Consider the following 27,849-nt stretch of genomic DNA (forward strand, 5'->3'; position numbering starts at 1 on the left):
GTTGAAGCTTTCTGGAGGAAAAGAGGATAAAACAACCTTTCCTGCAGATGGAAATGCACAGTAAGAGTATTTCAGAAGAAATTCAGCATGAAGCAGGTGACCCCTCTCCTGGGTCTGGACCGGTCTGGACCAACCAGGTCCCCCTTCATCTCAGGCCCGATGACCATCCTCTTCCTCCTCCGTCCTGCAGTAAGCAACGTTGAATCAGTTCCAGGATGCAGACACCAGGATCCTTTTTGTGTGTGAAATCATTTCCTTATCAACGTTTGATGATCAGAAATCATTTCTGGCCCGGCGACCGGTGCAGGTGTCCTTCGCCCAACCGTCGCTGGACTCATGGTCTCACGCCGCCTGCTGGTCCCAGGACTGGAAATGCCACCAAAAACAGCTGAATCCGCTGGAATCCAGTAAATATCGGGGTTGTCAGTTTGGTTAAGGCCTCTCTTCTCTCAGGTTGTGTCCAGATACTTCCAGCATGCTGCTCTGCATCCTCTTCTTAAAAAGAAGAACTTCGATCTTGATGTTCTCTCAAACTTCAGGCCAGTGTCTAAGCTGCCGTTCCTCTCAAAGATTTTAGAGAAGGTGGTTTATCATCAGCTACAGGATCACCTTAACCTGCAGGGCCTTCAGGTTTCAGTCTGGTTTCAGGTCTTGTTTCCGCACTGAGACAGCTCTTCTCAGGTCTGGAATGATTGCTTTTACCAGCTGGTTCTGGAGCTTCTGCTGTTTGAATTCTTCCTGATCTTCCTGCTGCTTTCCACGCAGTAGATCATGATGTTCTGTTGTCACGCCTGCAGCAGTCTGTAGGTCTAAACGGTTGGTTTAAATGGTTTAAGTCTTATTTAAAGGTGGAGTATGCAAGATTTTCAATATTTAAAAAAAAAAAAACCAAAGACCCTTCTTAAATGTTTTCCTACCAGTAAAAAAAGTGCTTTTTTCATTTGTCATTAATTAAACTTGTCATTTAATAACGCATTAAATGTGGACAGACTGGAACCTACATGTTCAAAAAGATAATTATGATTGTAGTTATTTTATTAATTTATTTTTAAAATATTGAAAATCTTCCATACTCCACCTTTAAGTAACAGGACTTTTTCAGTAAACTTTGGGCAGTTCTCTTCTTCAAAAGTGACACTGAAACATGGAGTACCTCAAGGCTCCATCTTAGGTCCCATCCTCTTTTTCCTATATTTACTTCCCCTGGGGTCTATTTTTATAAAATATGACGTGCCATTTCACTGTGACGCGGACGACATTCAGATTTATTTCCCGTTAACGTCCGATGGATCCTGTGGTGTGGAAAATCTGAAGAGCTGTTTGAGGGACATCAAAACATGGAACTAAACTTCCTCTGCAGAAATAAGCATAAAAATGAAGTTTTAACTTTTGGGAAAACTGAGCTTCTGGCTGGATGCTGCAGCGCTGTCGGCTCTTTAGACCCTTTTAGCCCTTTTATTAAAAATCTTTTCTTAGATTTTAATTTTAACTCTGATAAGCAGGTCAGTGCAGCAGTCCAGTCTGGTTTTTATCACTTAAGGCTTCTTAGTAGAGTGAAGCCTTTTATTCCTCGTGATGTCCTGAAAGGGTCATTCATGCTTTTATCTTCTCCAGACTGGACCACTGCAACTCGCTCTATACTGGAATTAACCAGTCTCTCCTCCGCCGCCTACAGCGGGTCCAGGGCTCGGCTGTCCGCCTGTTAACGGGGAACAGACGGTGTGACCCCCGTGCTGTGATCTCTTGTCTCATTTAGAAAAGCTTTTAAAGTTTTACTTTTGGTTTTTAAATCTTTTAACGGTCTGACAGCTCTGTTCTGGAGCTCTCCGATCAGAAGACCAGATGCTTCTGGTCGTCCCGTTGGAGCTCTCCGATCAGAAGACCAGATGCTTCTGGTCGTCCCGTTGCAGCTCTCCGATCAGAAGACCAGATGCTTCTGGTCGTCCCGTTGGAGCTCTCCGACCAGAAGACCAGATGCTTCTGGTCGTCCCGTTGGAGCTCTCCGATCAGAAGACCAGATGCTTCTGGTCGTCCCGTTGGAGCTCTCCGACCAGAAGACCAGATGCTTCTGGTCGTCCCGTTGGAGCTCTCCGACCAGAAGACCAGATGCTTCTGGTCGTCCCGTTGCAGCTCTCCGATCAGAAGACCAGATGCTTCTGGTCGTCCCGTTGCAGCTCTCCGATCAGAAGACCAGATGCTTCTGGTCGTCCCGTTGGAGCTCTCCGACCAGAAGACCAGATGCTTCTGGTCGTCCCGTTGGAGCTCTCCGACCAGAAGACCAGATGCTTCTGGTCGTCCCGTTGGAGCTCTCCGATCAGAAGACCAGATGCTTCTGGTCGTCCCGTTGCAGCTCTCCGATCAGAAGACCAGATGCTTCTGGTCGTCCCGTTGCAGCTCTCCGATCAGAAGACCAGATGCTTCTGGTCGTCCCGTTGCAGCTCTCCGATCAGAAGACCAGATGCTTCTGGTCGTCCCGTTGGAGCTCTCCGATCAGAAGACCAGATGCTTCTGGTCGTCCCGTTGGAGCTCTCCGACCAGAAGACCAGATGCTTCTGGTCGTCCCGTTGGAGCTCTCCGACCAGAAGACCAGATGCTTCTGGTCGTCCCGTTGGAGCTCTCCGATCAGAAGACCAGATGCTTCTGGTCGTCCCGTTGGAGCTCTCCGACCAGAAGACCAGATGCTTCTGGTCGTCCCGTTGGAGCTCTCCGACCAGAAGACCAGATGCTTCTGGTCGTCCCGTTGCAGCTCTCCGACCAGAAGACCAGATGCTTCTGGTCGTCCCGTTGGAGCTCTCCGATCAGAAGACCAGATGCTTCTGGTCGTCCCGTTGGAGCTCTCCGATCAGAAGACCAGATGCTTCTGGTCGTCCCGTTGGAGCTCTCCGATCAGAAGACCAGATGCTTCTGGTCGTCCCGTTGGAGCTCTCCGACCAGAAGACCAGATGCTTCTGGTCGTCCCGTTGGAGCTCTCCGACCAGAAGACCAGATGCTTCTGGTCGTCCCGTTGGAGCTCTCCGATCAGAAGACCAGATGCTTCTGGTCGTCCCGTTGGAGCTCTCCGACCAGAAGACCAGATGCTTCTGGTCGTCCCGTTGGAGCTCTCCGACCAGAAGACCAGATGCTTCTGGTCGTCCCGTTGGAGCTCTCCGATCAGAAGACCAGATGCTTCTGGTCGTCCCGTTGGAGCTCTCCGATCAGAAGACCAGATGCTTCTGGTCGTCCCGTTGGAGCTCTCCGACCAGAAGACCAGATGCTTCTGGTCGTCCCGTTGGAGCTCTCCGATCAGAAGACCAGATGCTTCTGGTCGTCCCGTTGGAGCTCTCCGACCAGAAGACCAGATGCTTCTGGTCGTCCCGTTGGAGCTCTCCGACCAGAAGACCAGATGCTTCTGGTCGTCCCGTTGGAGCTCTCCGACCAGAAGACCAGATGCTTCTGGTCGTCCCGTTGGAGCTCTCCGACCAGAAGACCAGATGCTTCTGGTCGTCCCGTTGGAGCTCTCCGATCAGAAGACCAGATGCTTCTGGTCGTCCCGTTGGAGCTCTCCGACCAGAAGACCAGATGCTTCTGGTCGTCCCGTTGGAGCTCTCCGATCAGAAGACCAGATGCTTCTGGTCGTCCCGTTGGAGCTCTCCGACCAGAAGACCAGATGCTTCTGGTCGTCCCGTTGGAGCTCTCCGACCAGAAGACCAGATGCTTCTGGTCGTCCCGTTGGAGCTCTCCGACCAGAAGACCAGATGCTTCTGGTCGTCCCGTTGGAGCTCTCCGACCAGAAGACCAGATGCTTCTGGTCGTCCCGTTGGAGCTCTCCGATCAGAAGACCAGATGCTTCTGGTCGTCCCGTTGGAGCTCTCCGATCAGAAGACCAGATGCTTCTGGTCGTCCCGTTGGAGCTCTCCGATCAGAAGACCAGATGCTTCTGGTCGTCCCGTTGGAGCTCTCCGATCAGAAGACCAGATGCTTCTGGTCGTCCCGTTGGAGCTCTCCGACCAGAAGACCAGATGCTTCTGGTCGTCCCGTTGGAGCTCTCCGATCAGAAGACCAGATGCTTCTGGTCGTCCCGTTGGAGCTCTCCGATCAGAAGACCAGATGCTTTTAGTCGTCCCGAGGACTCGACTCGTGGAGACTTTTCTGCAGGAGCTTCCAAACTCTGGAACAGTCTCCGTCTTTCGGTGAGGTCTGCTGGGACTTTAAGTGGCTTTAAATCTCTTTTGAAACTTTTCATGTGAGATATGTGAGAGCAGGAGCACTCTGCCTCTTCTGTCTTTTAACTTATGTTGTCTTTATTTTAGCGCTTTTAATGTTATTTTATTTTACCTGAACAGAACTTTGGTTAGTTTAAGGAATGGGAAGGTGCTCTACAGATAAAGTTTGATTGATAAAATCAGGACAAAATGAAGTGTCGACATTTTAGACTGGAAAACTGGTAAAAATCTGCAGTTTAATGGAAGTCAGCGAGAACAGCGAAGTCCCTGTAGGACGCGGTCATCGATATCGCTGCTGAACTTCCACGTCGATCCATCACACAGGACATTGTTCTGTTTTTATTGAACTTGATTGGACTTTATTAACTTGGCTGCAACACAACCTGAAATCAGCCAACGGCGGCGGGACTCGGCGCCGTTTCTGCCGGTCGGCCAGGGGTATTTGTTGGCGCCGTTTGGGCTGTGAAGGAACTTTTCATCTTCCAGGTCAGGTGCAGAGGGTCAGTGCGGCAACGGCACCGTTTCCGTGGGGGGGGGGGCGCGTTGCCGTGGGGCGTGGCATTGCCGTGGGAGGCGCGGCGTTGCCGTGGGCGGGGCGGCTGGAGCACACCGAACACACTCGGAACAGTTCGCAGAAACAATCAGTTTATTAATAAACTCGTTTCCATGACAACAGAATTCACAAAATAAAAAAATAAAACATCCAAACAAAGTGGGCGTTCCCGCTGCGAGGCGGAGGATCATACGCCTGCTCCTCCTGGCTCCGCCCATTCGTGACGTGGCACACCGTGGTTGCTCAGCGACCTTCCAGAGAAATGACGACCCGTTTCACCAGAACTCCCAAACCTGAGGAGGAGCCGGAGGTTCTGGTCCGGTCCAAGACGTTTCAAAACACACCATGGGGTTTTGTACGGACCCGCGGATCGCAGGGACCAGTGGGTCCGTAGAAAACCCCGTTCCGCGGTAGAAGCGCTCATCAGTCCTTGTCCTTCCTCTCTCTGGGTTCAGTTCATCACAGAACCGGCGGTTCTAGTTTCATAAGCAGGTCCACATGTTCTGTTCCTCCACACTGCTGCAACAACCACAAGCCAGGGTCCAGACTGTCGGATGAGGACTGATCATCGGTACCGGGCACCTCCACCTGCGGGTCAGAACCATCAGCTGATCCAGACACGTGGACCTGCTCAACTCCTGAGCAGAACCGGGTCTGTGAGGATGAAGTGAAACCGAGGAGGAAGTTTCTGGTGGTTTCCGGGTCGTTATTTGGTCTTTTTGTCGGTGGCCAGCGTGTCGTGCAGTTTGGAAACGGACTTCTCGTACTGGTCCATCACCAGAGTCCCGTTCTCGTCGAAGAAGGCCGACACCGACTTGGTAAACTCCGCCTCCCGGAAGTTCCTGGTCTTCCCGTCGGTGAAGGCGACCCGGAGAGTGTACTGATCATCGAACCTGGAGCGGACCAGAACCACAGAACGTGGATTAGAAAGCAAAGCAACAGCAGCAGTTCCCCGCCTGGACGCTCGCCGCTCAGCTCTTCCTACGGCCACGCCCATGTCCGCCCAGGCCCTGCTTACAGGACCCACCAGCCTGGCGGCGCCCATTATCATGGTAATGGGAATTAAACCATCAACCCAAGTCATGTCGAACAGCAAGAAGCGTCCACAGACGGCAGAAACCGTCCAAATGACAGTTTTCATGGATACAGGAGACAAAAATTCTCACATCTGGACGGATTGGCCAACACGGAGTCATGTGACCATGTGACCACATGATGGTGGGACTGACCGTTTGAGGGAGGAGGAGAGCTGCCAGGCGTGGTCCGGGTCCATCCCCGCCGGATCGCGCTGCACGGCCACCAGGAAGATGTTCTTCTCCTTGTAGGAGGTGTAGAGAGTCAGGACGCCCATCATGATGAAGTATGTGATGAAGACGAGTTAGGGAACACACACACACGTTACTGGTCTGAAACGTGAAGAGAAACCAGCAGTCCAGATGTTTCCACCGGTCACTTCAGTCAAGACTTAAAAGCTGCAGCTTGGATTAGTTTTACAGTCAGACCTGGAGGCGGCAATACGACCGTAAGGATCACCTGGACGATGGGAAACGTTCCATACAAGGCTCTGCCGTTTACGCCACCATAAGGTGCTTTACTGCAGTATTTTACATCAAGACACGCTTTACGGCACGCTGCGATACCTAAACATGGTGGAAGACGGCAGCAGACGTGTTTCAGAGGATAATTAACTAAAAGATGAGCAGCCAACCCAAACTGATGATCTTGTTCCTAAAAGAGGGAAATTTCTGTCTGGATGCAGTTTGGATATAAAAAGAGCGACGTGGAACCGACAACAGACTAGCTCCCAGTCCCAACAACGGACTCCGACACAACTAACTCATTTTATCACCTGCAGGAATCAGGATACAGAATCCAGAATAAAGAATAGAGTCAATAAAAGCAGCGTCTAGTGGAGGAGAATAAACTCCAGACGCTGCAGCAGGTATTTACCTGTGGAACGTCATACGGCCATAGTTCCCCCAGATGGAAGGAGAGCCCTGCTGCTGTTGCCTAGCAACACCTGATACATAACTGATGACTGGCACAACATTACACACAGTTTATATGGTTATGGATCATTATGGGATGGAAGAGGAGATGGTTATGGATCATTATGGGATGGAAGAGGAGCTGGTTATGGATCATTATGGGATGGAAGAGGAGCTGGTTATGGATCATTATGGGATGGAAGAGGAGATGGTTATGGATCATTATGGGATGGAAGAGGAGATGGTTATGGATCATTATGGGATGGAAGAGGAGATGGTTATGGATCATTATGGGATGGAAGAGGAGATGGTTATGGATCATTATGGGATGGAAGAGGAGCTGGTTATGGATCATTATGGGATGGAAGAGGAGATGGTTATGGATCATTATGGGATGGAAGAGGAGCTGGTTATGGATCATTATGGGATGGAAGAGGAGCTGGTTATGGATCATTATGGGATGGAAGAGGAGATGGTTATGGATCATTATGGGATGGAAGAGGAGATGGTTATGGATCATTATGGGATGGAAGAGGAGATGGTTATGGATCATTATGGGATGGAAGAGGAGATGGTTATGGATCATTATGGGATGGAAGAGGAGATGGTTATGGATCATTATGGGATGGAAGAGGAGATGGTTATGGATCATTATGGGATGGAAGAGGAGATGGTTATGGATCATTATGGGATGGAAGAGGAGATGGTTATGGATCATTATGGGATGGAAGAGGAGATGGTTATGGATCATTATGGGATGGAAGAGGAGCGACATCTGGATGTGAGGTTTTTGTCGGACCGTCTGGTTCTAGTTCAGACATAACCAATCACATCACAGATTGACATAGATTGTCTCCAGTTTGTCTGGAGACCTGACCAGACCAGCTGAGAGCAGACCAGACGGGACCAGACCAGACCCAGTGACTTCAGACTACATAGACCTGGGCCAGATGAACCTGGGTCCTGAAGGATATGAGATGACGCAGCAGGCGAGGACCGGTCTGGACTCCGGGAAGGGGTGCAGGTAGTCCCAGACCAGCGCCAACATGGCGAACAGACAGGAAACGGTGCAGATCAGCAGACGACCGTCGACCAGCTGGAAATTCTCCACATAACCGTATTTCTCCAGCAGCACCTGAAGGGGGCGCAGCAGCTCAGTTACAGGCAGGTTAACAGGTCACTGGTTAACAGGTAACAGGTCACTGGGTTACTGGTTAACAGGGTAACTGGAACAGGTCACTGGGTTACTGGTTAACAGGGTAACAGGAACAGGTCACTGGGTTACTGGTTAACAGGTAACAGGAACAGGTCACTGGGTTACTGGGTAACAGGAACAGGTCACTGGGTTACTGGGTAACTGGGTAACAGGAACAGGTCACTGGGTTACTGGTTAACAGGGTAACTGGAACAGGTCACTGGGTTACTGGTTAACAGGGTAACAGGAACAGGTCACTGGGTTACTGGGTAACTGGGTAACAGGAACAGGTCACTGGGTTACTGGTTAACAGGGTAACTGGAACAGGTCACTGGGTTACTGGTTAACAGGGTAACTGGAACAGGTCACTGGGTTACTGGTTAACAGGGTAACAGGAACAGGTCACTGGGTTACTGGGTAACAGGGTAACAGGAACAGGTCACTGGGTTACTGGGTAACAGGTAACTGGAACAGGTCACTGGGTTACTGGGTAACAGGATAACTGGAACAGGTCACTGGGTTACTGGGTAACAGGGTAACTGGACCAGGTCACTGGGTTACTGGGTAACAGGGTAACTGGAACAGGTCACTGGGTTACTGGGTAACAGGGTAACTGGAACAGGTCACTGGGTTACTGGGTAACAGGGTAACAGGAACAGGTCACTGGGTTACTGGGTAACAGGGTAACTGGAACAGGTCACTGGGTTACTGGGTAACAGGGTAACTGGAACAGGTCACTGGGTTACTGGGTAACAGGGTAACAGGAACAGGTCACTGGGTTACTGGGTAACAGGGTAACTGGAACAGGTCACTGGGTTACTGGGTAACAGGTAACTGGAACAGGTCACTGGGTTACTGGGTAACAGGGTAACTGGAACAGGTCACTGGGTTACTGGGTAACAGGGTAACTGGAACAGGTCACTGGGTTACTGGGTAACAGGTAACTGGAACAGGTCACTGGGTTACTGGGTAACAGGGTAACTGGAACAGGTCACTGGGTTACTGGGTAACAGGGTAACTGGAACAGGTCACTGGGTTACTGGGTAACAGGTAACTGGACCAGGTCACTGGGTTACTGGGTAACAGGGTAACTGGACCAGGTCACTGGGTTACTGGGTAACAGGGTAACTGGACCAGGTCACTGGGTTACTGGGTAACAGGGTAACTGGACCAGGTCACTGGGTTACTGGGTAACAGGGTAACTGGACCAGGTCACTGGGTTACTGGGTAACAGGGTAACTGGACCAGGTCACTGGGTTACTGGGTAACAGGTAACTGGACCAGGTCACTGGGTTACTGGTTAACAGGAACAGGTCACTGGGTTACTGGTTAACAGGTAACTGGAACAGGTCACTGGGTTACTGGTTAACTGGAACAGGTCACTGGGTTACTGGTTAACTGGAACAGGTCACTGGGTAACTGGTAACTGGAACAGGTCACTGGGTTACTGGGTAACTGGAACAGGTCACTGGGTTACTGGGTAACAGTAACTGGAACAGGTCACTGGGTTACTGGGTAACAGGTAACTGGAACAGGTCACTGGGGTACTGGGTAACAGGGTAACTGGAACAGGTCACTGGGTTACTGGGTAACAGGTAACTGGAACAGGTCACTGGGTAACAGGTAACTGGAACAGGTCACTGGGTTACTGGGTAACAGGTAACTGGAACAGGTCACTGGGTAACAGGGTAACTGGAACAGGTCACTGGGTTACTGGGTAACAGGGTAACTGGAACAGGTCACTGGGTTACTGGGTAACAGGTAACTGGAACAGGTCACTGGGTAACAGGGTAACTGGAACAGGTCACTGGGTTACTGGGTAACAGGTAACTGGAACAGGTCACTGGGTTACTGGGTAACAGGTAACTGGAACAGGTCACTGGGTTACTGGTTAACAGGGTAACTGGAACAGGTCACTGGGTTACTGGTTAACAGGTAACTGGAACAGGTCACTGGGTTACTGGGTAACAGGTAACTGGAACAGGTCACTGGGTTACTGGGTAACAGGTAACTGGAACAGGTCACTGGGTAACTGGTAACTGGAACAGGTCACTGGGTTACTGGTTAACATGTAACTGGAACAGGTCACTGGGTTACTGGGTAACAGGTAACTGGAACAGGTCACTGGGTTACTGGGTAACAGGTAACTGGAACAGGTCACTGGGTTACTGGGTAACAGGTAACTGGAACAGGTCACTGGGTTACTGGGTAACAGGTAACTGGAACAGGTCACTGGCTTACTGGTTAACAGGGTAACTGGAACAGGTCACTGGGTAACAGGTAACTGGAACAGGTCACTGGGTTACTGGTTAACAGGGTAACTGGAACAGGTCACTGGGTTACTGGTTAACAGGGTAACTGGAACAGGTCACTGGGTTACTGGTTAACAGGGTAACTGGAACAGGTCACTGGGTTACTGGTTAACAGGTCACTGGGTAACTGGTAACTGGAACAGGTCACTGGGTAACTGGTAACTGGAACAGGTCACTGGGTTACTGGGTAACAGGAACAGGTCACTGGGTTACTGGGTAACAGGTTGTTTGTTATTTGTTTTGTTATCTGTTTATTTATCTGTCTCTCTCAGGGGTAACTAACTCCCAGAGTTCTGCAGTCCTGCAGCTGTTAGGTGTTTCCCTGCTGCAACACACCTGGCACACCTCGACCTAACCAGCAGAGCTTGACATCAAACTGCAGATTAGCCGTTTATTTGCAGCAGGGAAACTCCAAACAGCTGCAGGACTGTGGCGCTAAAGGACCGGAGTTTCCTTCCCTGGTCTGTCAACATGGCTTAGAAAGTTCTGGACGGATTGGCATGAAACGTTCAGGACTTGTTCGGTGCTGATCCGGATCACGTTTGGATCCAGGAACCTTGGCGACCTGGATCAGCTGACCCTCATACAGAACAACTTCATCCGTTTGGACAACCAGACCTTCTTGGCAGCATCGTCCAGAGAGTTCTTCACGGCGGCGCCGTCCCATTTATCGATCTTCACCGGCTTCTCGTCGATCCTCCACTGGAACACAGACAGACACGTAGACCGGGTCAGGAGGAACATCTCCGTCTCCTAGGACCTCAAGGTCTCCCGTCGCCTCTTTAGTTCCTTCACTGGTTCTAGTCTGGGTCGGAACTGGTTCCAGTCCTGGGTCCAGTTCCAACCCAGACTAGAACCAGCTGCATGTTCAACTGGAACCACAACAGCTGCTTCCTACAACCCGCCGTGGTGCATTCACGGCCCGCAGGAACACGTCAGCAGTCCACGCGAGGCTGCAGCTCTGAAACTGAAGCCCCGATCATGTCATAAAACAGCAACAACCTCGCATATCTCTGTTTAAGGTTTTAGAAGGAATATAAATGTGAATTCTGTGATATATTTATCTATAAAATGTAAATAAAAGTGAATTTTCTGAGTTTAGCGGAACCGCCGGCAGCAGGAAATATCTGCAGGTTGACTCCGAACATCCACGCTGGGCTCCTATCAGCAACACCCCTGTTTATAACTTTTATTATTATTATTATTATTATTTGTATTTTTGGTTAGAAGTAGCCTGTTAGCATTAGCTTAGCCGCTAACGGAAACTGCTGATGGAGGCAGAGGGCGCGTGCAGCTGGAGCCTGTTAGCCTGCAGACCGAACTCAGGAACAAATTAACCCAACCTTCATCCTCACCTTCTCCAACAAGGTAAAGCTTCATTCTCACCTTCTCCAACAAGGTAAAGCTTCATTCTCACCTTCTCCAACAAGCCGCTCTTCCCGTTCCGCGGTGTAGCCATCTTCTCTTTCCACCACTAATATGGCGGCTGGAACCTGGAAGCATCTGATTGGCTGTAAATTCAAGCTGCGGCGTATGTCGTCACCAGATCGCATGGCCGCGCACGTAGCATGCGTGTTCGCGACTAAATGAAATAAATTAAATTAAATTAAACCATATTAAATAAATTAAAATTAATTGAATAATATTAAATTAAATTAAATTAAATTAAATTTAGACATAAAGTAAAGTTACGGTGGCCGGGAAGTGCAAAACAAATTTACATCTTGTAAAACACTTTTACATTTTCACAATACAAATTTACATCTTGTAAAACACTTTTACATTTTTGCGATACAAATTTACATTTATGCGAAACACTCTTACAAGTTTACCAAAACACGTTTACAAAGTTTTGCCCCGGAAATGATATTGTGGTGGGGCGAGAGAAGATCATGTAAACAGGAAGCAAATTGGTAGAAGAATCGACGCAGAGATGTTTTGTCCGTTTTGTGGAGTTTACTTTCAAGTATTAGGGCAATTTTGTGGCGATTGTGGTCACAGCTTGGGTTTTCTCGCAGATGTCGAGGGAGAAGAGGTTATTCTAATGGACTGTCTTGTTAAATATTTTAATGAAGGCCACACATACGGTGTGATTGTTGACATGATGGAAAGGCTGCACAATGTCCGCTTGTCTTTGCGGACCGTGAAACTTAAATTAAATGAAGCCGGATTCTATCGTAGAAAAAATTATTCATCTTCATTCCAGATAAGAAATGCGATCAGATTGGAACTTGGTGGACCTGGACAACTGTTTGGCTACAGGACAATGACCCAGGTGCTTAAGCAGAAGTATAAACTTCGTGTGAGGAGAGACGAGGTCATGACTCTTCTGCGGGAGCTTAACCCTCCAGGTTGTGAGACGAGGGCTAGAAGAAGATTTGTTAGACGAACAGATCACTCTTTGGGACCGAACTACATGTGGCATGCGGACGGCTATGATAAACTGAAGCCGTTTGGTCTTGCCATTTCAGGCTGCATTGATGGTTTTTCCAGGAAAGTGTTATGGCTCCACTGTGGACCCTCAAATAACAACCCGGCAGTCATCGCTCACAATTTCCTGGAATGTGTGCAAAAACTTGGTGTTGTTCCTATGAGACTACGGACTGATTGCGGCACAGAGAACGGCATCCTTGCCGCAATTCAGAGACTACTTCTCTGGAGCCTCCAGCCACATGTATGGTACATCAACTTCAAATCAGCGTATCGAGTCCTGGTGGTCTACGTTCAGAAAGTCCAGGTAAATCTGCTTTGTCGGGTTCACCAAAACATGACGATGGTTGTTATTTTATGTCTCTATAATCTATATCACATTGGACTAGTAGATTTCTTTCGTTGTTTGTATATTTGTGTTGTATTATTTGTGTTGACATTACATTTGTGTGGAAGTATTAAATTTGTTTGATAAACAAGCCCTCACAATTCTATCTACACCCTCCTTTAGGTCTCAGTTCTGGATGGACCTGTTTGCAGATCTCAGAGACATGGGACATTTTAATGGAAGCCATCAGCACCAGTGTCTTCTGAGATATTCATTTTCTGACGTTGTTCAAAGAGACTTGAATGAGTGTGTGAGACTGTGGAACAGCCACAGGATTCGTCCCTCCAGAACAGCATCATGCCCAATGAACTCTACTACTTGCCTCACAGGTAAGAGGATTTGTTGGACTGCAACAAAATACAATAACTATCCACACAACGTAAACATGTTTAGAATTCAGAGGCTGAATACTGAATGTATTTGCACATTTTTCATCATCCAACACTTCTAAGACCATATTTCCTCATTGTAATTGCATACCCATTGTGGTTTTCACTTCCCAGGCTGTTAATACCTTGTTTTTTCCTCATTAATTTTAGCTTATATAGGGGACTAGTAACTTACTATTTCACTGCTTAGTGCAACCATGATTTACTTTGCAGTTGACATACTTATTGAATCTTGATGTAATCCTCTAGGTTTGGCTCACGAGACTGTGGGTTTCCAGTTGAACAGACTGAATTGGAGGCCTTTCCCGAGTCACAGATCACAGTGCCTTCTTGTGGAGACCAAACCATGCAGGAGTACTTGGACATGGTCATGGAGCACAACCAGCTACAGAAGCCAAAGAACTGGGAGAGTGCATCAGACATTTAGTTGAGACTGACAGAAATTGCCCAACTGTAAATTGTAATTTTTTTTCCATCTAAGATTTCTATAAAATAACTTTCAGATGACTAAAACATTTTATTAATAGTCAAATGAGCAAGGCAATAAAGAACAAACTTTCATCATTTTACCATCTTGGGTTTTATTTTTATTTCAAAACTTGAATTATTCCATTTGTGAATATTCAGAAACAAGTATTATCTTGATAAAGTAACAGTTTGGGCTGTAACCATTAAAAACATTAAAATTTCAGGTCTCAGACACCATAAACAGTTTATTGAAACACACTTGGCCAAATGAAAAACTCAAGCCAAACTTGGCCTTGAAATGGCCCACGACGTGAACACCAGTGAAGAACTTTTTTTTTTCCCCCCTCATACCATCTTATACATACATACCATTTCAGGTTTAACATTTTCCTTTCCACACTAGAATGTAGTATACCAATGTTTCATTATAAAAATAAAATGCAACTATGGATGTTACATAAGTTTAACTACCATACTCAAAATTGCAGAACCTCTCAGCTTTCTTTCAAAAGCAGCCAAATCCTGGAGAGTTTTGAATCCCAAAGTCCATTTGGGACTTGAACACATCATAAGTGCTACATAAAGGCAGCTTAATTGTGTTTGCGCAAGTATTTGCCATTGGAAATGGAGAATTATCCAGGAACTCCATTCTTGGTGGTGGATCCAATCCAGATGGTGGAAGAGAAGTCAGGCCTGTTGCAAACATCAGGATGCCTTCAACAGTCAAAGCGGCTTTGTGTTCTGTAAATATAAAAGATACGGATAAACATGTGAATAACACTGGTTCCATCTTCCTCAAGCTGTAAGAAAGCAGTAAGATGTTCCATAATCCATATTTGACCAACTAGGGAATATCTGTCTATTCTGGGACCTCGTCCACTTTGAAGACAATACAGTTTTGGGTCAAACTATTTAAAAAAAACTGAATGTGAGAAGAGCTCCGATATGACAAACTGTTCACACAGAAACACTGAAAATGACCCCGTTTGACCTTGAAATGATACCTGTAATGTGTACAGCAGTCTATATGACTTGGTTATTATTTGATTCCAAACCAAATGGAAATAAAGGAACTTCTGGCAGAGATGGAAGTGACTCACACACAGACTACACAAATGTGGCCTCAGGGGTCCTCCTAGTCACGGTTTTAAGCATTATATGTTTTAGGCTGCTATAAGCAGATTTTGAATTATTGTGCTTTGCTTTGGGGTAGGGGAAACTTAATTTTTCCTTGTCTTAGGTTGTGGTTTCAAGTACATATTCGTACATACAACCATGAGTAGCTTACCACCTTGCATACAAAATTATTTAGGGGAAAAGACTGTAGTTCTCTGATGATTAATCAAGCAAGTCTGAAGTCAACATTTGTCACACAAGTCTGACTCGAGTGGAGTCATAACTAAAGGTATTTTGGCTTTTTCCAAGCTACATTACAAACAAGATATGTTTACTCAAATAGACTAAGTATCGTTGTGCACATCACTAAAACGAAGAAAAAATGCTTCTGACAGAAAGTGGTCAGAAAGCAAAATACATCTCAGTTTGATGCAAATCCATAGTCCATACCACTGAAAGCTCTTATAATGGGGTATTTGCAGATAAAAATGGGATCACTGAGCAATCAGAGATTTACCAACAAAATATTATGCAGATAATGGTGTTATATGTGATTGGTGAATATATGGATAAATTGTCCTCAGAAGTGATCAAAGTGAATCACACACCTTCGCAGTCTAGGAGGTAATCTGCCCAGAAGCTTAAAGTCAGACTCTCCTGGTGCCTCCTATTACTCCCTAGAGGACTCAGATCAGGTGTGAAAAGTCTCTCGAGTTCCACAGCGGTGAGTGGGTTGTGTTGGAAGCACAGGACAGGAGCCAGCAAAGTTGGGTGTTGCTGTAATGCAGTCAAAACCTTTAGAGTTGAGAGCCCCTCTTTGAATCTGGAGTGTGGAGATCAAACACATTTGTCACATGCTTAGTAATGCCATATTAGTTTCTAAGCAAAAGAAAAAACAAGCAAAAAAAAAAAAAAAAAGAAACACACATTGTAAGGTAGAAGGAGAGGGAAAGTTAAAGTCCAGTCATTTCAACAAAGCTTGCATTGCACATGAAAAGATCTTAACATGTTTATTAACAGAAATATAAAAAATAATGTCCAAATAATATGTTGTGCATGCTACTGCAAGCTAATGAGAATGAGTGCCAGGAAAATAAATACATTTCTTACATGTATGTACATAGAAAACTGATCATTTAAACTAATTCATTTTTATGTTACCTGTCAATAACGGAGGAGTTGCGATAAACAATATACCATGAAAGGTAGTCAGACACAATTTCTGTCTTTTCCATGACAGTCGTCACGTGTCTCAGACAACCTGCTGTCTGTAACATGGTACTGTGTCTCATGGTACATTCTCGCAGGGCATCCAGCGTAGCAGCATTTTGAATCTGAGAAATATTACAAAGATTCAAAACCCCTTCTGAATAACCGCATGCAAATACTTGCAAACAAATGCAATAAATATAAAAAATTGTGAAATGGTTTAGGGTAAACTGGACCTTAAAGGAGACTGGGATTTAGAAAAGTCAAATTTAATGAAGAAAAAAAAAAAAAAAAAAATTAAAGGAAGTCTGTAACAAAACTAGAAAATATCCATTGGCTAAATACAGGCAAGCTTACACACAACCAAAACAGACAAGACAATGACATATATACTTCAAGGTCACAAATAGTTATTTTCATAAGACTCCAAAAACTGTACCTAAATCCAGCTGTATCGCACAAAAGATTCACTATTCTCACCTCGTGCAAAGCTTTCCCTACTTCTGTATCTGTCACTAAATCAATTGTTCCCTTGAATGACTCCTGGCCCACAAGATGGTGAACAAGATCTTCAGAAAGGAAATGGGGCCCTGGACCTCCATGCACAAGTGATACAGCAATCATTTTTCCGGCCAGGTAGTATTCATCCTCCTTCACAGCTGTGGATTAATAGCGAGGTGACAAAACAAAAACCACTGACAAGCAAAAGGATGAGGCATGATAATCATTAATATTGTGACAGACATGCTCACGACTCAAGTAGCGGTAGTATAGCCCACGGCTGTTAAGCTGTCACAAGAAGACGTGGCAGTAATAGACCACATCTAAAATTCTTAGGAGAGTGTGTATGCCCCACCCCAATAAAATATAACTACTATTAATATAGTATTATTGATAATTGTCACATGGTACCAAAACTCTGGAAAACTACCAGCAAATGTAAATGCAGTCTGATTTATGTGGTCACTGATATCTGGAAACTAGTAGAGACCATATCAAGACCTGTCGCGTACCTTTTGCATTGTAAACCAAGAAGCGATGACCATCTGGTCCATCAAATATGGGCCGGTCTTTCAGGCATTTCATCAGGAGTGATAGAAACTCTCTTCTTGGCCCCCCTGTGTCCAAGCCCTCTTCTAAAATTCCAGCATCATCACTGAATTTCCCCAGCATGTCAGAAGCTTCAGAATAAGTTGAACGTCTGAACCCTCTGACTGCACCATCCCAAATATTACATTGTGAGATGTTAAACCTGCTAACTTGTGTATGGTCAATAACACTTGCAAGATTGGCGATAACATCGGGCAGCAGAAGGTCAGTCTCTTCACTACAATGACATTAAGTTATAATTAGTGGTTAATTCACAAAAAGCACAGTTTGTTGTACAAAATTAGTTATTATGACATTATGAAAAGCAGAGAAATAAACTTGCATTGTTGCATGCTGAATGTCATTCTCATTTCCTGTAACAAGCTCCCCCTCCTCCTCTTCCTCAACATATGGAGCATACAGTTCTGTGTATTGACTGTTGGGAAATTCACACTCCAAATAGATTAACCATTCTGAAGAATTACAGGAAATGTTTAATTTTAATCAAAATATTTTCAATTGCATGCTCAGCTAATGAGATTCAACCTCATCATTTTTTACTCACCGGTAACAGGAACTGGGAGCATCTTGTGCAGAGAAAACCTGATCTTCAGAGTCAGATATTATTATCTGAAAAAGACATTAAAAATGCCTCAAACAGACTGAACATACTCAACCAAAGAAATTAGCATGTGATATTTCGCTGCACCACAGGTGGTGCAGTGAAATACACTGTATAATGCTTCTGTAGAATCACAATAAAGTTAGTATTTTTTTTCCAATGCATAGATTAATTATTTTAAGAGATGGATTAGCCTTGCCATTATCCAATCTTTTTAACAGTAAACAGAAGAAGCCACCCACTGCAGTTAGTTAAATAAAAAAAGCTGAACAAAAACACAAGTTAGTAGGCATTGAGTACATTTCAACTTGCAATAATGTATAAATACCTCTCCATCCTGGACTGCGGATGAATGTCTCTGTTCATTTCTGAAACAGGATCCAATTCATAAAATTACTAACCCTATTCAGTGTGATTAACCAAGCAGTCTACTTAAATCCAGAAGAAACTGATTCTTAATATCATATTTCCTCTTCTACTTCACATGTATGAATGTGTTCAAATCATAATTTGATTAATATCCTTATGCAAAACTTTTTCCCCCCACCTCACTTGTTGAGGTTCAGACCTGGGTGTGCTTTGGCTTGGTGGTTGATAGGGCTAAGAGGGAACGCATACAGTTATGTTTTTTTAGGGGAGAAATGTTTATTTTAACAAAGTCTAATAACATTACTTAAAATAAGAGTAGCTATTGGCTAGAATTCATTCTTTTAGTTGCTGTCTACATTTTGACGGTTTTCTAACTCTTTTCATTGAGTTAAACTGTTGGTCGAGCCAAAGAAAATGTTCAACATTTAAAAACACTGAAATTAACTGTATTTAACAGTTGAAAATCAAATTACCAGAGTGTCAGCCAGGTTGAATTCAGCAGTGCTCCTTGATGTTATGATGATTTCTGAATCTGAGTTGTCAACATCATTATTCTCTGGTAATATTAAAAAAAAAAAAAAAAATTAACAAAACATTGTCTATAATACAATACTATACAAAACAATCCTAGCTTATGAGCTTTTCAAACCTGATTCAAAGTGTGACTTTTGACAAATGAAGAGGGTTATTCTGGAATAAGCCTTTCCAATTTCTTTTTTGTACTCCCCCAATTTGAAAGGTGTGTCAGACCCCGGCACATTTAAAACTTCTGAACAATCCGGGTACAGGAGCACAAATGGTCCAGCCGCCATATCTTTATTGAATGCCCTCATTTTCTGGACAGCATCTTTTAAAAGATCTGGTGCAGATATTTCCGGATCAGTGAACAAAGGCAATGTTCTCCCTCTAGCAGGTTTTAAACCCATCCCATGCTGAAGTGGCACCATCAACCCGATATTTATCTGGAAACATAAGAATACAATGCATTATACAAGCTCAAATACAGTGCTGCACATGTCTAAAAGACAAAGAAACAGATACTGCACACACAAGCTTGAAAGAGAACAAAACATACTTGTACACGTTTGGTTGCCTGTTTAAATCTTTTTTGGCCAACATGAAATGACTGGCGCTCTTTTGACTTGGCACTTCGAAATTCCATGAACTTGTCAAAAGATGGGCATGGCTCTTGTTCTGGAATGATTCAGTTTCAATGTTAGTATCCAACTGCTAGGTGCAAGCAGCTCCAGCATTTGTTTGTATGAAGTACAAACATTTTGCAACATGACCAGGGTAGGAAATTCACTTTTGCTTCCACTAAACTGCAATTCTGTGAATCATGAAAATGTGTATTTATCTCCTATCAACTGAAACTTTAATCTACTGGTAATTCCAACCCTAAATATAAAGTAAGTTCTGCATGTGATTTCCTCATTTCAAAAGAGAAAATATTAGTTCATCTGTGATTCCAGGGTATCTGGTCTAGCATAATTTCTAATGTTATGTGCTGTGTGAAACTGACAGGTGGATATTTTGATACTCTGGCTGCTTGATCTGAACACTTACTGTGTACAGATCCACATGTATCCTTGTCTAACTCAGAAACAGCTGTAAACAGTGTTTACACTATAATGACATGGCTTATTTTACCAAACATATCTCCACATGTAGGTCCCTAGATAATGAAGTTTGGAAACCCCTCTTAAATTTGGATAACCACTTATCAAAGATTAATCGATTTTTTTTTTACATATTTTATTGTTACATATAAATAACATCAGGTGAAGCTTCTGTTGACCGATCATGTTTTTACTTTAGTATTGAATATTTTTAGTATTTTTAGTGTAATATATGAACTACATGAAACTAGCATCCACATGACATCTAAATGGTTTGCTGACAAGTGTCCTAGGGCAAGACACTGAACCCCAAAACTGCCCCCCGATGTGCCTATAGGGGTATGAGTGTGTTGAATGAGTGTGTGTGTGAATGTGACAAGTAGTGTAAAGCGCTTTGAGTGGTCTGTATGACTAGAAAAGTGCTATAGAAGTACCATTTACATAAAACCATCATTAATAAAGGACACCTGATTTTACTGTTGTATTGAACCTGTTCATGGGAGTAAGGAAGAAAAAACCCCACAAGACTGGTGGTTCTTAATTTTATGTAAATGCCAGTCAGTGTAGAATAAGGAGCTTTGGTTACACTTTATCCATGAGTGTGTACGTGCACTTACACGAGTGTGAGCATTATATGCCCAGGGATGACCTGAGTTACGACTAATGTATTGACTTTGTTTGCAGGTCCAGCCCTGAGAGCATTTTTCCAAAATTCTATGCACGTTACACGTCTACGATTAATCTGACATTTATAAAACGTATACACATAACTTAATCCACATACAAAACTAGGGTCATGGAAAAAATGCGGCACTTACGTGGCTTAGCGTGTGCACCCCGATGGCTCGGTCCAGCGGTCTCCTCACCAACTTTATTAAGGACATGGAGGGAGCGTCCACAAAATTCACAAAAAGCGGTCGTTCTCTTCAGAGAACTGCCACAGAATGGACAATACATGTCTGTTCGTGTCCTGCTGATTATTGTCAAATGAGGGGCTTCCTGTTGGCGCTCTAAAAGAAGCCCCCACGATAGCACTTCCGGGGCAAAACTTTGTAAAAGTGTTTCGGTAAACTTGTAAGAGTGTTTCGCATTAATGTAAATTTGTATCGCGAAAATGTAAATGTGCTTCACAAGATGTAAATTTGTATTGTGAAAATTTAAAAGTGTTTCACAAGATGAATATTTGTATCACGAAAACGTAAAAGTTTTTAACAAGATGTAAATTTGTATTGCGAAAATGTAAAAGTGTTTCCCTGCATGTAATTTTGTTTTGCACTTCCCGGCCACCGTATAAAGTAACATAAGATAACAGTCAGACTTTAATATGACAGAAGTAAATATCAGGCAATAAGCAGCAAGATAAGTGTGTTATCACAGCAGTGTCAGTTAGTACACTTGCTCTGTGTGGGCAGGAAAAAGTCACATTAAATTATATAAAATAACATAACAATAACAACTGTTTTTAATAGAAATTATGTCTGGATCAGTTAACAGATATCCTGCAGGTCATGAGAACAGATGTGTTTTTTCACCTGGATTTAAAGTGTTTGAGAATTCCTCCCATCTAGCCATCTAACTGAATGTCAACAACTCGCTGCTCCATCGTTATATTACCTCTACGGAAGCCGCGGAGAGTCATAAAACTAAAAATGTCAACATTTGGCTCGAGTCAGAGCCTGATCAGGTGATGAGATGCAGAAAGAAACATAATTAGGCCCGAGCACCGAAGGTGGTGCGAAGGCGTAATTTATTAGGGTCCGAGCCATACGAAGTATGGCAGGATCCTATCGTTGTTGAAATGTTTATTATTCTCGTTCTAAGCACAACTCACTCAATTTTGACCCTCTAAGACTCCGTGAAAAGTTGCGAAACTTGGCACACACCTCAAGCCCGGCGAAAATAGCGATATTCTAGGGTCCGCATGCACGCCAATGCAAAAATGCCTCGACAGCGCCCCCTAGAAACGCCCAAAATGGCCTTTGGAATGGGGTCAAAAAAGTTTAGTTTGACTAGGAGGACGAAACTCGGCAACATGTCTACCACTTCAAGACGAGTAAAAAAGGTCAATGAAACACCTGTTGTCATGGCAACAGGCTGTCCGCCATCTTGGAGTTTACGACCATATTTTTGCCCGTTTTTGTCAATTTGGGCGCGTCGCATTTGAACGAACTAGTCTGAGGGGATTCATGCTATTGGCGTGTTACCGTGGCAACCCATGGAAAAAAGCGTTCTCGCCATGAAACACGGTTCACTCATATCTTCGCAGAAAAACATCCGATCTGCACCAAAATTAAAATCTTTCATATTTGGAGGGCCCTTAACGCATTGTAATATGTATTGTGGAGGGGGCACTTTTTTGGGGGGGGGGGCCCCTAGGGGCCCGATCGTCTACTTTGACCTAGGGCTACGAAATTCGGCACACATGTGTATCAACCCTAGACAAGCAAATAACTCAATTAAGCACCTGTTACCATGGCAACGGAATGTCCGCCATCTTGGAAAAAATCCTTCTCGCCATGAAACATGGTTTGCTTATATCTCTGCACAAATTCATGCGATGTGCACCAAAACTGTAACTATTCATATTTGGTAGGTCCTTAACACATTATAGAATGTATTGTGTGTGTGTGTGTGTGTGTGTGTGTGTGGGGGGGGGGGGGGGGCAGTTTTTGAGGGGGTCCCGTGGGCGGTAACAAATTTGTTTTATAACAAATTGGTTTAGGAGTCAGGTCGTTGACTTTTAAACGCACCTGGAAGCCTTGTGACACGTTCGGGTGGAGGGTTCGGCATGAGGCGAGGACCCGATGGATGCCGCTTGCGGCTTTAATTAGGGCCCTGCCACACAAAGTATGGCAGGATCCTATTGTTATTGCAATGTTTATTATTCTTCTCACCACAACTCGGCCATTTTTGACCCTCTAAGACTCCGTGAAAAGTTGCGAAACTTGGCACACACCTCAAGCCCGGCGAAAATAGCGATATTGTAGGCTCTGCGTACACGCCAATGCAAAAATGCCTCGACAGCGCCCCCTAGAAATGCCAAAAATGGCCCCTAGAACGGGGTAAAAAAAAAGTTTAGTTTGACGTAGGAGGACGAAATTCGGTACACATGTCTACCACCTCAAGATGACCAAAAAAGCCAACCGTAAACCTGCTGTCATGGCAACGGGATGTCCGCCATCTTGGCGTTTGCGGCCATTTTTTTGCCCGTTTTTCAATTTGGACGCATCTTTGAACAAACTAGTCTGAGGCCATTCATGCGATTGACTCCACATTCACCAGGAAGCTTCGTGACAAGATGGGGACCAAAAGTTAGTGAAATACTAACCCATGAAAAAACACGTTCTCGCCATGAAACACGGTTCACTCATATAGAAATACATACGATCTGCACCAAAATTAAAATCTTTCTTATTTGGAGGGCCCTTAACGCATTGTAATATGTATTGTGGGGGGGGGGGCACTTTTTGGGGGGGCGCCCTAGGGGCCTGATCGTCTACTTTGACCTAGCGCTACGAAAGAGGGCACACATGTGTATCAACCCTAGACAAGCAAAAAACTCAATTAAGCACCCGTTACCATGGCAACGGAGTGTCCGCCATCTTGGAAAAAAGCCTTCTCGCCATGAAAGACGGTTTGCTTATATCTCTGCAGAAATACATCTGATCTGCACCAAAACCGTCAGCATTCATATTTGGTAGGTCCTTAAAATGCTGAAACGTGTATTGTGTGGGGTGGGGGGGGGCTAGGGGCCCGATCTTCCCAAGGCAACCAACAACCCAAGGCGAGTAAAAAAGTGCATTGACCACCTGTTACCATGGCAACGGGGTGTCCGCCATTTTGGTGTCTTCTATTTAGCACTGTATGTGCTTTGTTTTTAAACAAACTAGCGTGGGATTCATAACACTGACTTCACATCCACTCGGAAGCTTTGTGAAGAGTCCGGGTGGAGGTTTCGGCATGAGGCGAGGAATCAATGGATGCCGCTTGCGGCTTTAATTATTGTTATTCTTATTATTCTTATTCTTATTATTCTTATTATTCTTATTCTCCGAAATGAATTGCCTTTTTGGGGGACTGAACATGCCCCAAAATTCACCAAATTTTGCCTACTCCCCCATTGGAATGTAAAAAAGCGCCACCAATTTTCAGTGCCCCACCACTGCATGTCATCAACCTTTATAAAAATTGACACACATGTTCTACATGACAGGGTGAACAAAAAATCCTCCTAACGTCATCATGAAAAGTCGACAGGAAGGCGGCCATTTTAGGTCAAAGTTTTACTCACCTCGTATTTGAACGAACTTGTCCTAGGGCTTTTATCCAAATGACACCAAAATTGCTCAGCATGCTCAGGAGGCATGTGGGATTAAAAGTTGTGCTAATCCCTTACAGAATCCAGGGCGTGTAGGAAGGGCGGGGTCTCAGAGTTTGATGTCTCGCCGTGAAAAACGAAATTGAGATAACTTCCACATAAAAAGACTTATCGACACCAAATTTGCTAGATCTGATGGTAGTCCCATCCTGAAAAGTTCTATATGTCAATAACTGGATTATTGATTAGCCACGCCCCCTGGTGGCCAGAAGTGTTGTTTTTTACTCAGACACCCATTTTTCTGGCTTTGTGTACACCACCAAGCTCAAATTGCCTCAGACAGCAGAAAACATGTTGGGGATGATATGTGGTGAAGATCGTTTCTCTGCGCTACACAGTGTGACCGTGCCGCCATGATATCATAAATCACTGTAAATCCCTCAATTATTAACTGATCACCTTCAAACTTACAGGGATTAATCAGGGCCTGGTCTTGAACAGATTGATATGACCATTTCCAGTCTAGGCCCAAGCCCCGCCCACTTCCAACAGGAAGTGCTTATGTTCACATTGAGTGGTCTATCTCCTCTGGAATAAACCTCAAAAACTTGAAACTGCTTCCCAACATGTTAAACCCTTTCAGGTTGCTACAGTACAAACCTCAAGTTGCCACGCCAAACATAACCATGGTGAATGATGCTCCAACGCCATGAAACAGGAAGTAGGTGTAACCAAGCAATAAAACCTTTGATCTCTACCAAACTTATCAAGATCTAGGACAGTCATAGTGTCAACTGAGCCATGTAGAAACATGCTAAAAAAAAAAAGTTCGAATGTGTTTGAATAGCGGCCCCAAGAAAATTTCAATTGATTAGCCCCGCCCACTCGATTGACTGACATGTATGAAATTTGGTACACCTGTGCTCCATGTGAACCCCTGCAAAAAAACCCTCTTGGACTTCATGGCTAAATTCAACAGGAAGGCGGCCATTTTGAAAAAGGTGCCATTTATGGGGTGATTTTGGCCTGTTTCTTTGTCATGCATTTTAACGAACTTATCCAAGGGATTTTATCCAACAGACACCAAAATTAGTCAGGATGCTCACGACGCATGTGTGATTAAAAGTTGTGCTAATCGTTTACAGAATCCAAGGCGTGTAGGAAGGGCGGGGCCTCAAAGTTTGATGTCCCGCCATCAACAACAAATTCATATAACTCCCACATAAAACAACATATCTGCAACTAAATTTATACATATGATGCCAGTCACTGAAATAAATGATGAAACCTGTTTGTAGGTAAATATCAAATAAAGTAAACATTTTATTTTAGTGTCAGTATGACGAGGTGAGGCAGGTTGATCCAACGGGACGAGGGGCCACCCAACACACACATATAGAGATCTGGACTGTGTTGGATCAGAACCGCTGGACCGTGTTGGATCTGGACTGTGTTTGATCAGAACCGCTGGACCGTGTTGGATCTGGACTGTGTTTGATCAGAACCGCTGGACCGTGTTGGATCTGGACTGTGTTTGATCAGAACCGCTGGACCGTGTTGGATCTGGACTGTGTTTGATCAGAACCGCTGGACCGTGTTGGATCTGGACTGTGTTTGATCAGAACCGCTGGACCGTGTTGGATCTGGACTGTGTTTGATCAGAACCGCTGGACCGTGTTGGATCTGGACTGTGTTTGATCAGAACCGCTGGACCGTGTTGGATCTGGACTGTGTTTGATCAGAACCGCTGGACCGTGTTGGATCTGGACTGTGTTTGATCAGAACCGCTGGACCGTGTTGGATCTGGACTGTGTTTGATCAGAACCGCTGGACCGTGTTGGATCTGGACTGTGTTTGATCAGAACCGCTGGACCGTGTTGGATCTGGACTGTGTTTAATCTGGACCGCTGGATTGTATTGGATCAGAACCGTTGGATCATGTTGGATCTGGACTGTGCTGGATCAGAACCGCTGGACCGTGTTGGATCAGGTTTACCTATGATGAAGGTTAACAGAAGCAACCTAAGTGTCCTTATAAATGGCTTCATGATGTTTCGGTGGAAGTTACATCAACTCACATTTTACCCAAAACAAGATGTTTAGCTAAACGTCGTACTTCGGATATGTTTAGTCCGTACAGAACCGGGCTGAAGAGCGGCTGACAGGTGAGGAAGTACAAAGATAAAACCACCCGGAGCACGCTGGGAACACTGCTCATATTGAACCTGCTCTGCATTATATCAAAGAAACATCCGAAGGAGAAGTTGAGGAGGGAGGCCAGGTGAGGCGCGCAGGTGCTGACGGCTTTCTGTCGGGTCTGTCTGGACCCAGAATAACACACTCTGAGGATCTGAACATACGTGTAGAGGATTAACATGATGATGCCCAGGATCACGGTGAAGATGTAAACCATTCCCCCCACGTTGTTGGAGGTGGTGTCGGAGCAAGCCAGTTTGATGATGGAGAAGTTGTCGCAGTAAACTTTGTGGATGATGTTTCCGCACAGCTGCAGAGACACAGTGAGGATTATTCCCACGACACATTCAATGAGCAGAAACAACCAGGTCAAAGCAATGAGCTTTGTGACCTTCGAGGAGGTCATCAGGGAGCTGTACTGCAGAGGGAAGCAGATGGCCAGATACCTGTCGTACGACATGACGGCCAAGTTACAAAACTCTACATGTACGTAAGAATAAACAGAGAAGACCTGCAGGAAGCAGAGAGGAGCAGAAACAGTGTGAACATCAGACAGGATCTGCACCAGAAGCAACGGAAACAAGCCGGTACTACCATACAGCTCGTTGACAAACAGGCTGCACAGAAACATGTACATGGGTTCATGTAAGCTCCTGTTCACACAGATCACCACCGTCAGCAGCACGTTGGCTGCCAGGATCAAAAGAAACACTGTCAAAATTACTGTGAAATTTACATATTTTAAAACCTCAGAGTCCAAGTAGGCAGTGAGAGTAAAATAGGAGACCTGAGTGAAGTTTGTCGTCATCCTCAGAATCACCGTCAGAAACACAACAAAGAATGAAACATGATGAAGATGATGCTCTGTGCGTTGTCTGATAGTCAGACCTCTGAGCAGTCAGACTGAGGTCTGCCTCTACTTCAACCTTTTCCTCAGCTGCCATCGGCACAGCTGGGAATTACCCGCAGCCTGCCACGTGACGAGGAAAGTCCTCCCCCTATCGGCATTTCGGCATTATACCTCAGGACATGAAGAAACCCTAAATTTCAACATGACCAATCTCTGTGTGCCAGAAGAATTTGGAAGAAGTAATAAAAGACTCAACATCACAGGTCCATCGCAAAGCTCATTGTGAGCAAGTGCCCTTGGTACATAAGCACAAACAACAGTCAGGACCCGTCCCCCACCTTTTAATCTACCGAGGTAGGCCAGCCCTTCCAGAGGACACTAAATCTAGAGTCCAAGCTGTGTCAATATCTAACACCACACCAGCTGAAGCTTTTTTCCCACAATAGAGGTGATGTTCCAAATCCCTACTTTTGCTGCCGAGGATCGGGTCCAACCAGGCCAAAATAAAATATCCACAAACATGACGTGAGACTCAG

The 27,849-nt window shown here is 44.9% G+C and overlaps 2 protein-coding genes and 2 long non-coding RNA genes across 4 annotated transcripts; all 4 read right to left on the reverse strand.

The window, feature by feature from the left end:
* Positions 1-4,826: 4,826 nt before the first annotated feature.
* Positions 4,827-11,736, reverse strand: spcs2 (signal peptidase complex subunit 2). The gene is made up of 5 exons (XM_079246922.1): positions 11,668-11,736; positions 10,869-10,952; positions 7,715-7,878; positions 5,985-6,116; positions 4,827-5,648 (listed from the first exon to the last, which is right to left on the reverse strand). Exons 1-5 carry the CDS (start codon positions 11,707-11,709, stop codon positions 5,462-5,464), a joined length of 609 nt encoding a protein of 202 aa, XP_079103048.1. The 5' UTR covers positions 11,710-11,736; the 3' UTR covers positions 4,827-5,461.
* A 2,304-nt stretch (positions 11,737-14,040) lies between these two features.
* LOC306760081 lies at positions 14,041-17,116 on the reverse strand. The gene is made up of 3 exons (XR_013771436.1): positions 16,203-17,116; positions 15,650-15,864; positions 14,041-14,666 (listed from the first exon to the last, which is right to left on the reverse strand). It is a non-coding gene; the product is annotated as an uncharacterized lncRNA (long non-coding RNA).
* Positions 17,117-17,277: 161 nt separating this feature from the next.
* LOC306760080 lies at positions 17,278-20,916 on the reverse strand. The gene is made up of 6 exons (XR_013771435.1): positions 20,768-20,916; positions 19,406-19,524; positions 18,980-19,292; positions 18,804-18,886; positions 18,290-18,329; positions 17,278-17,969 (listed from the first exon to the last, which is right to left on the reverse strand). It is a non-coding gene; the product is annotated as an uncharacterized lncRNA (long non-coding RNA).
* A 5,425-nt stretch (positions 20,917-26,341) lies between these two features.
* LOC306760302 (olfactory receptor 4B13-like) lies at positions 26,342-27,271 on the reverse strand (the record flags this gene model as incomplete). Its single annotated transcript, XM_079246102.1, has 1 exon — positions 26,342-27,271. The coding sequence occupies one exon, from the start codon at positions 27,269-27,271 to the stop codon at positions 26,342-26,344; it is 930 nt and encodes a 309-aa protein (XP_079102228.1).
* Positions 27,272-27,849: the final 578 nt, after the last annotated feature.

The sequence above is a fragment of the Telmatherina bonti genome (genome assembly GCF_933228915.1).
Source record: "Telmatherina bonti genome assembly, chromosome: 9".
In the NCBI taxonomy this organism is placed as follows: Eukaryota; Metazoa; Chordata; class Actinopteri; order Atheriniformes; family Telmatherinidae; genus Telmatherina; species Telmatherina bonti.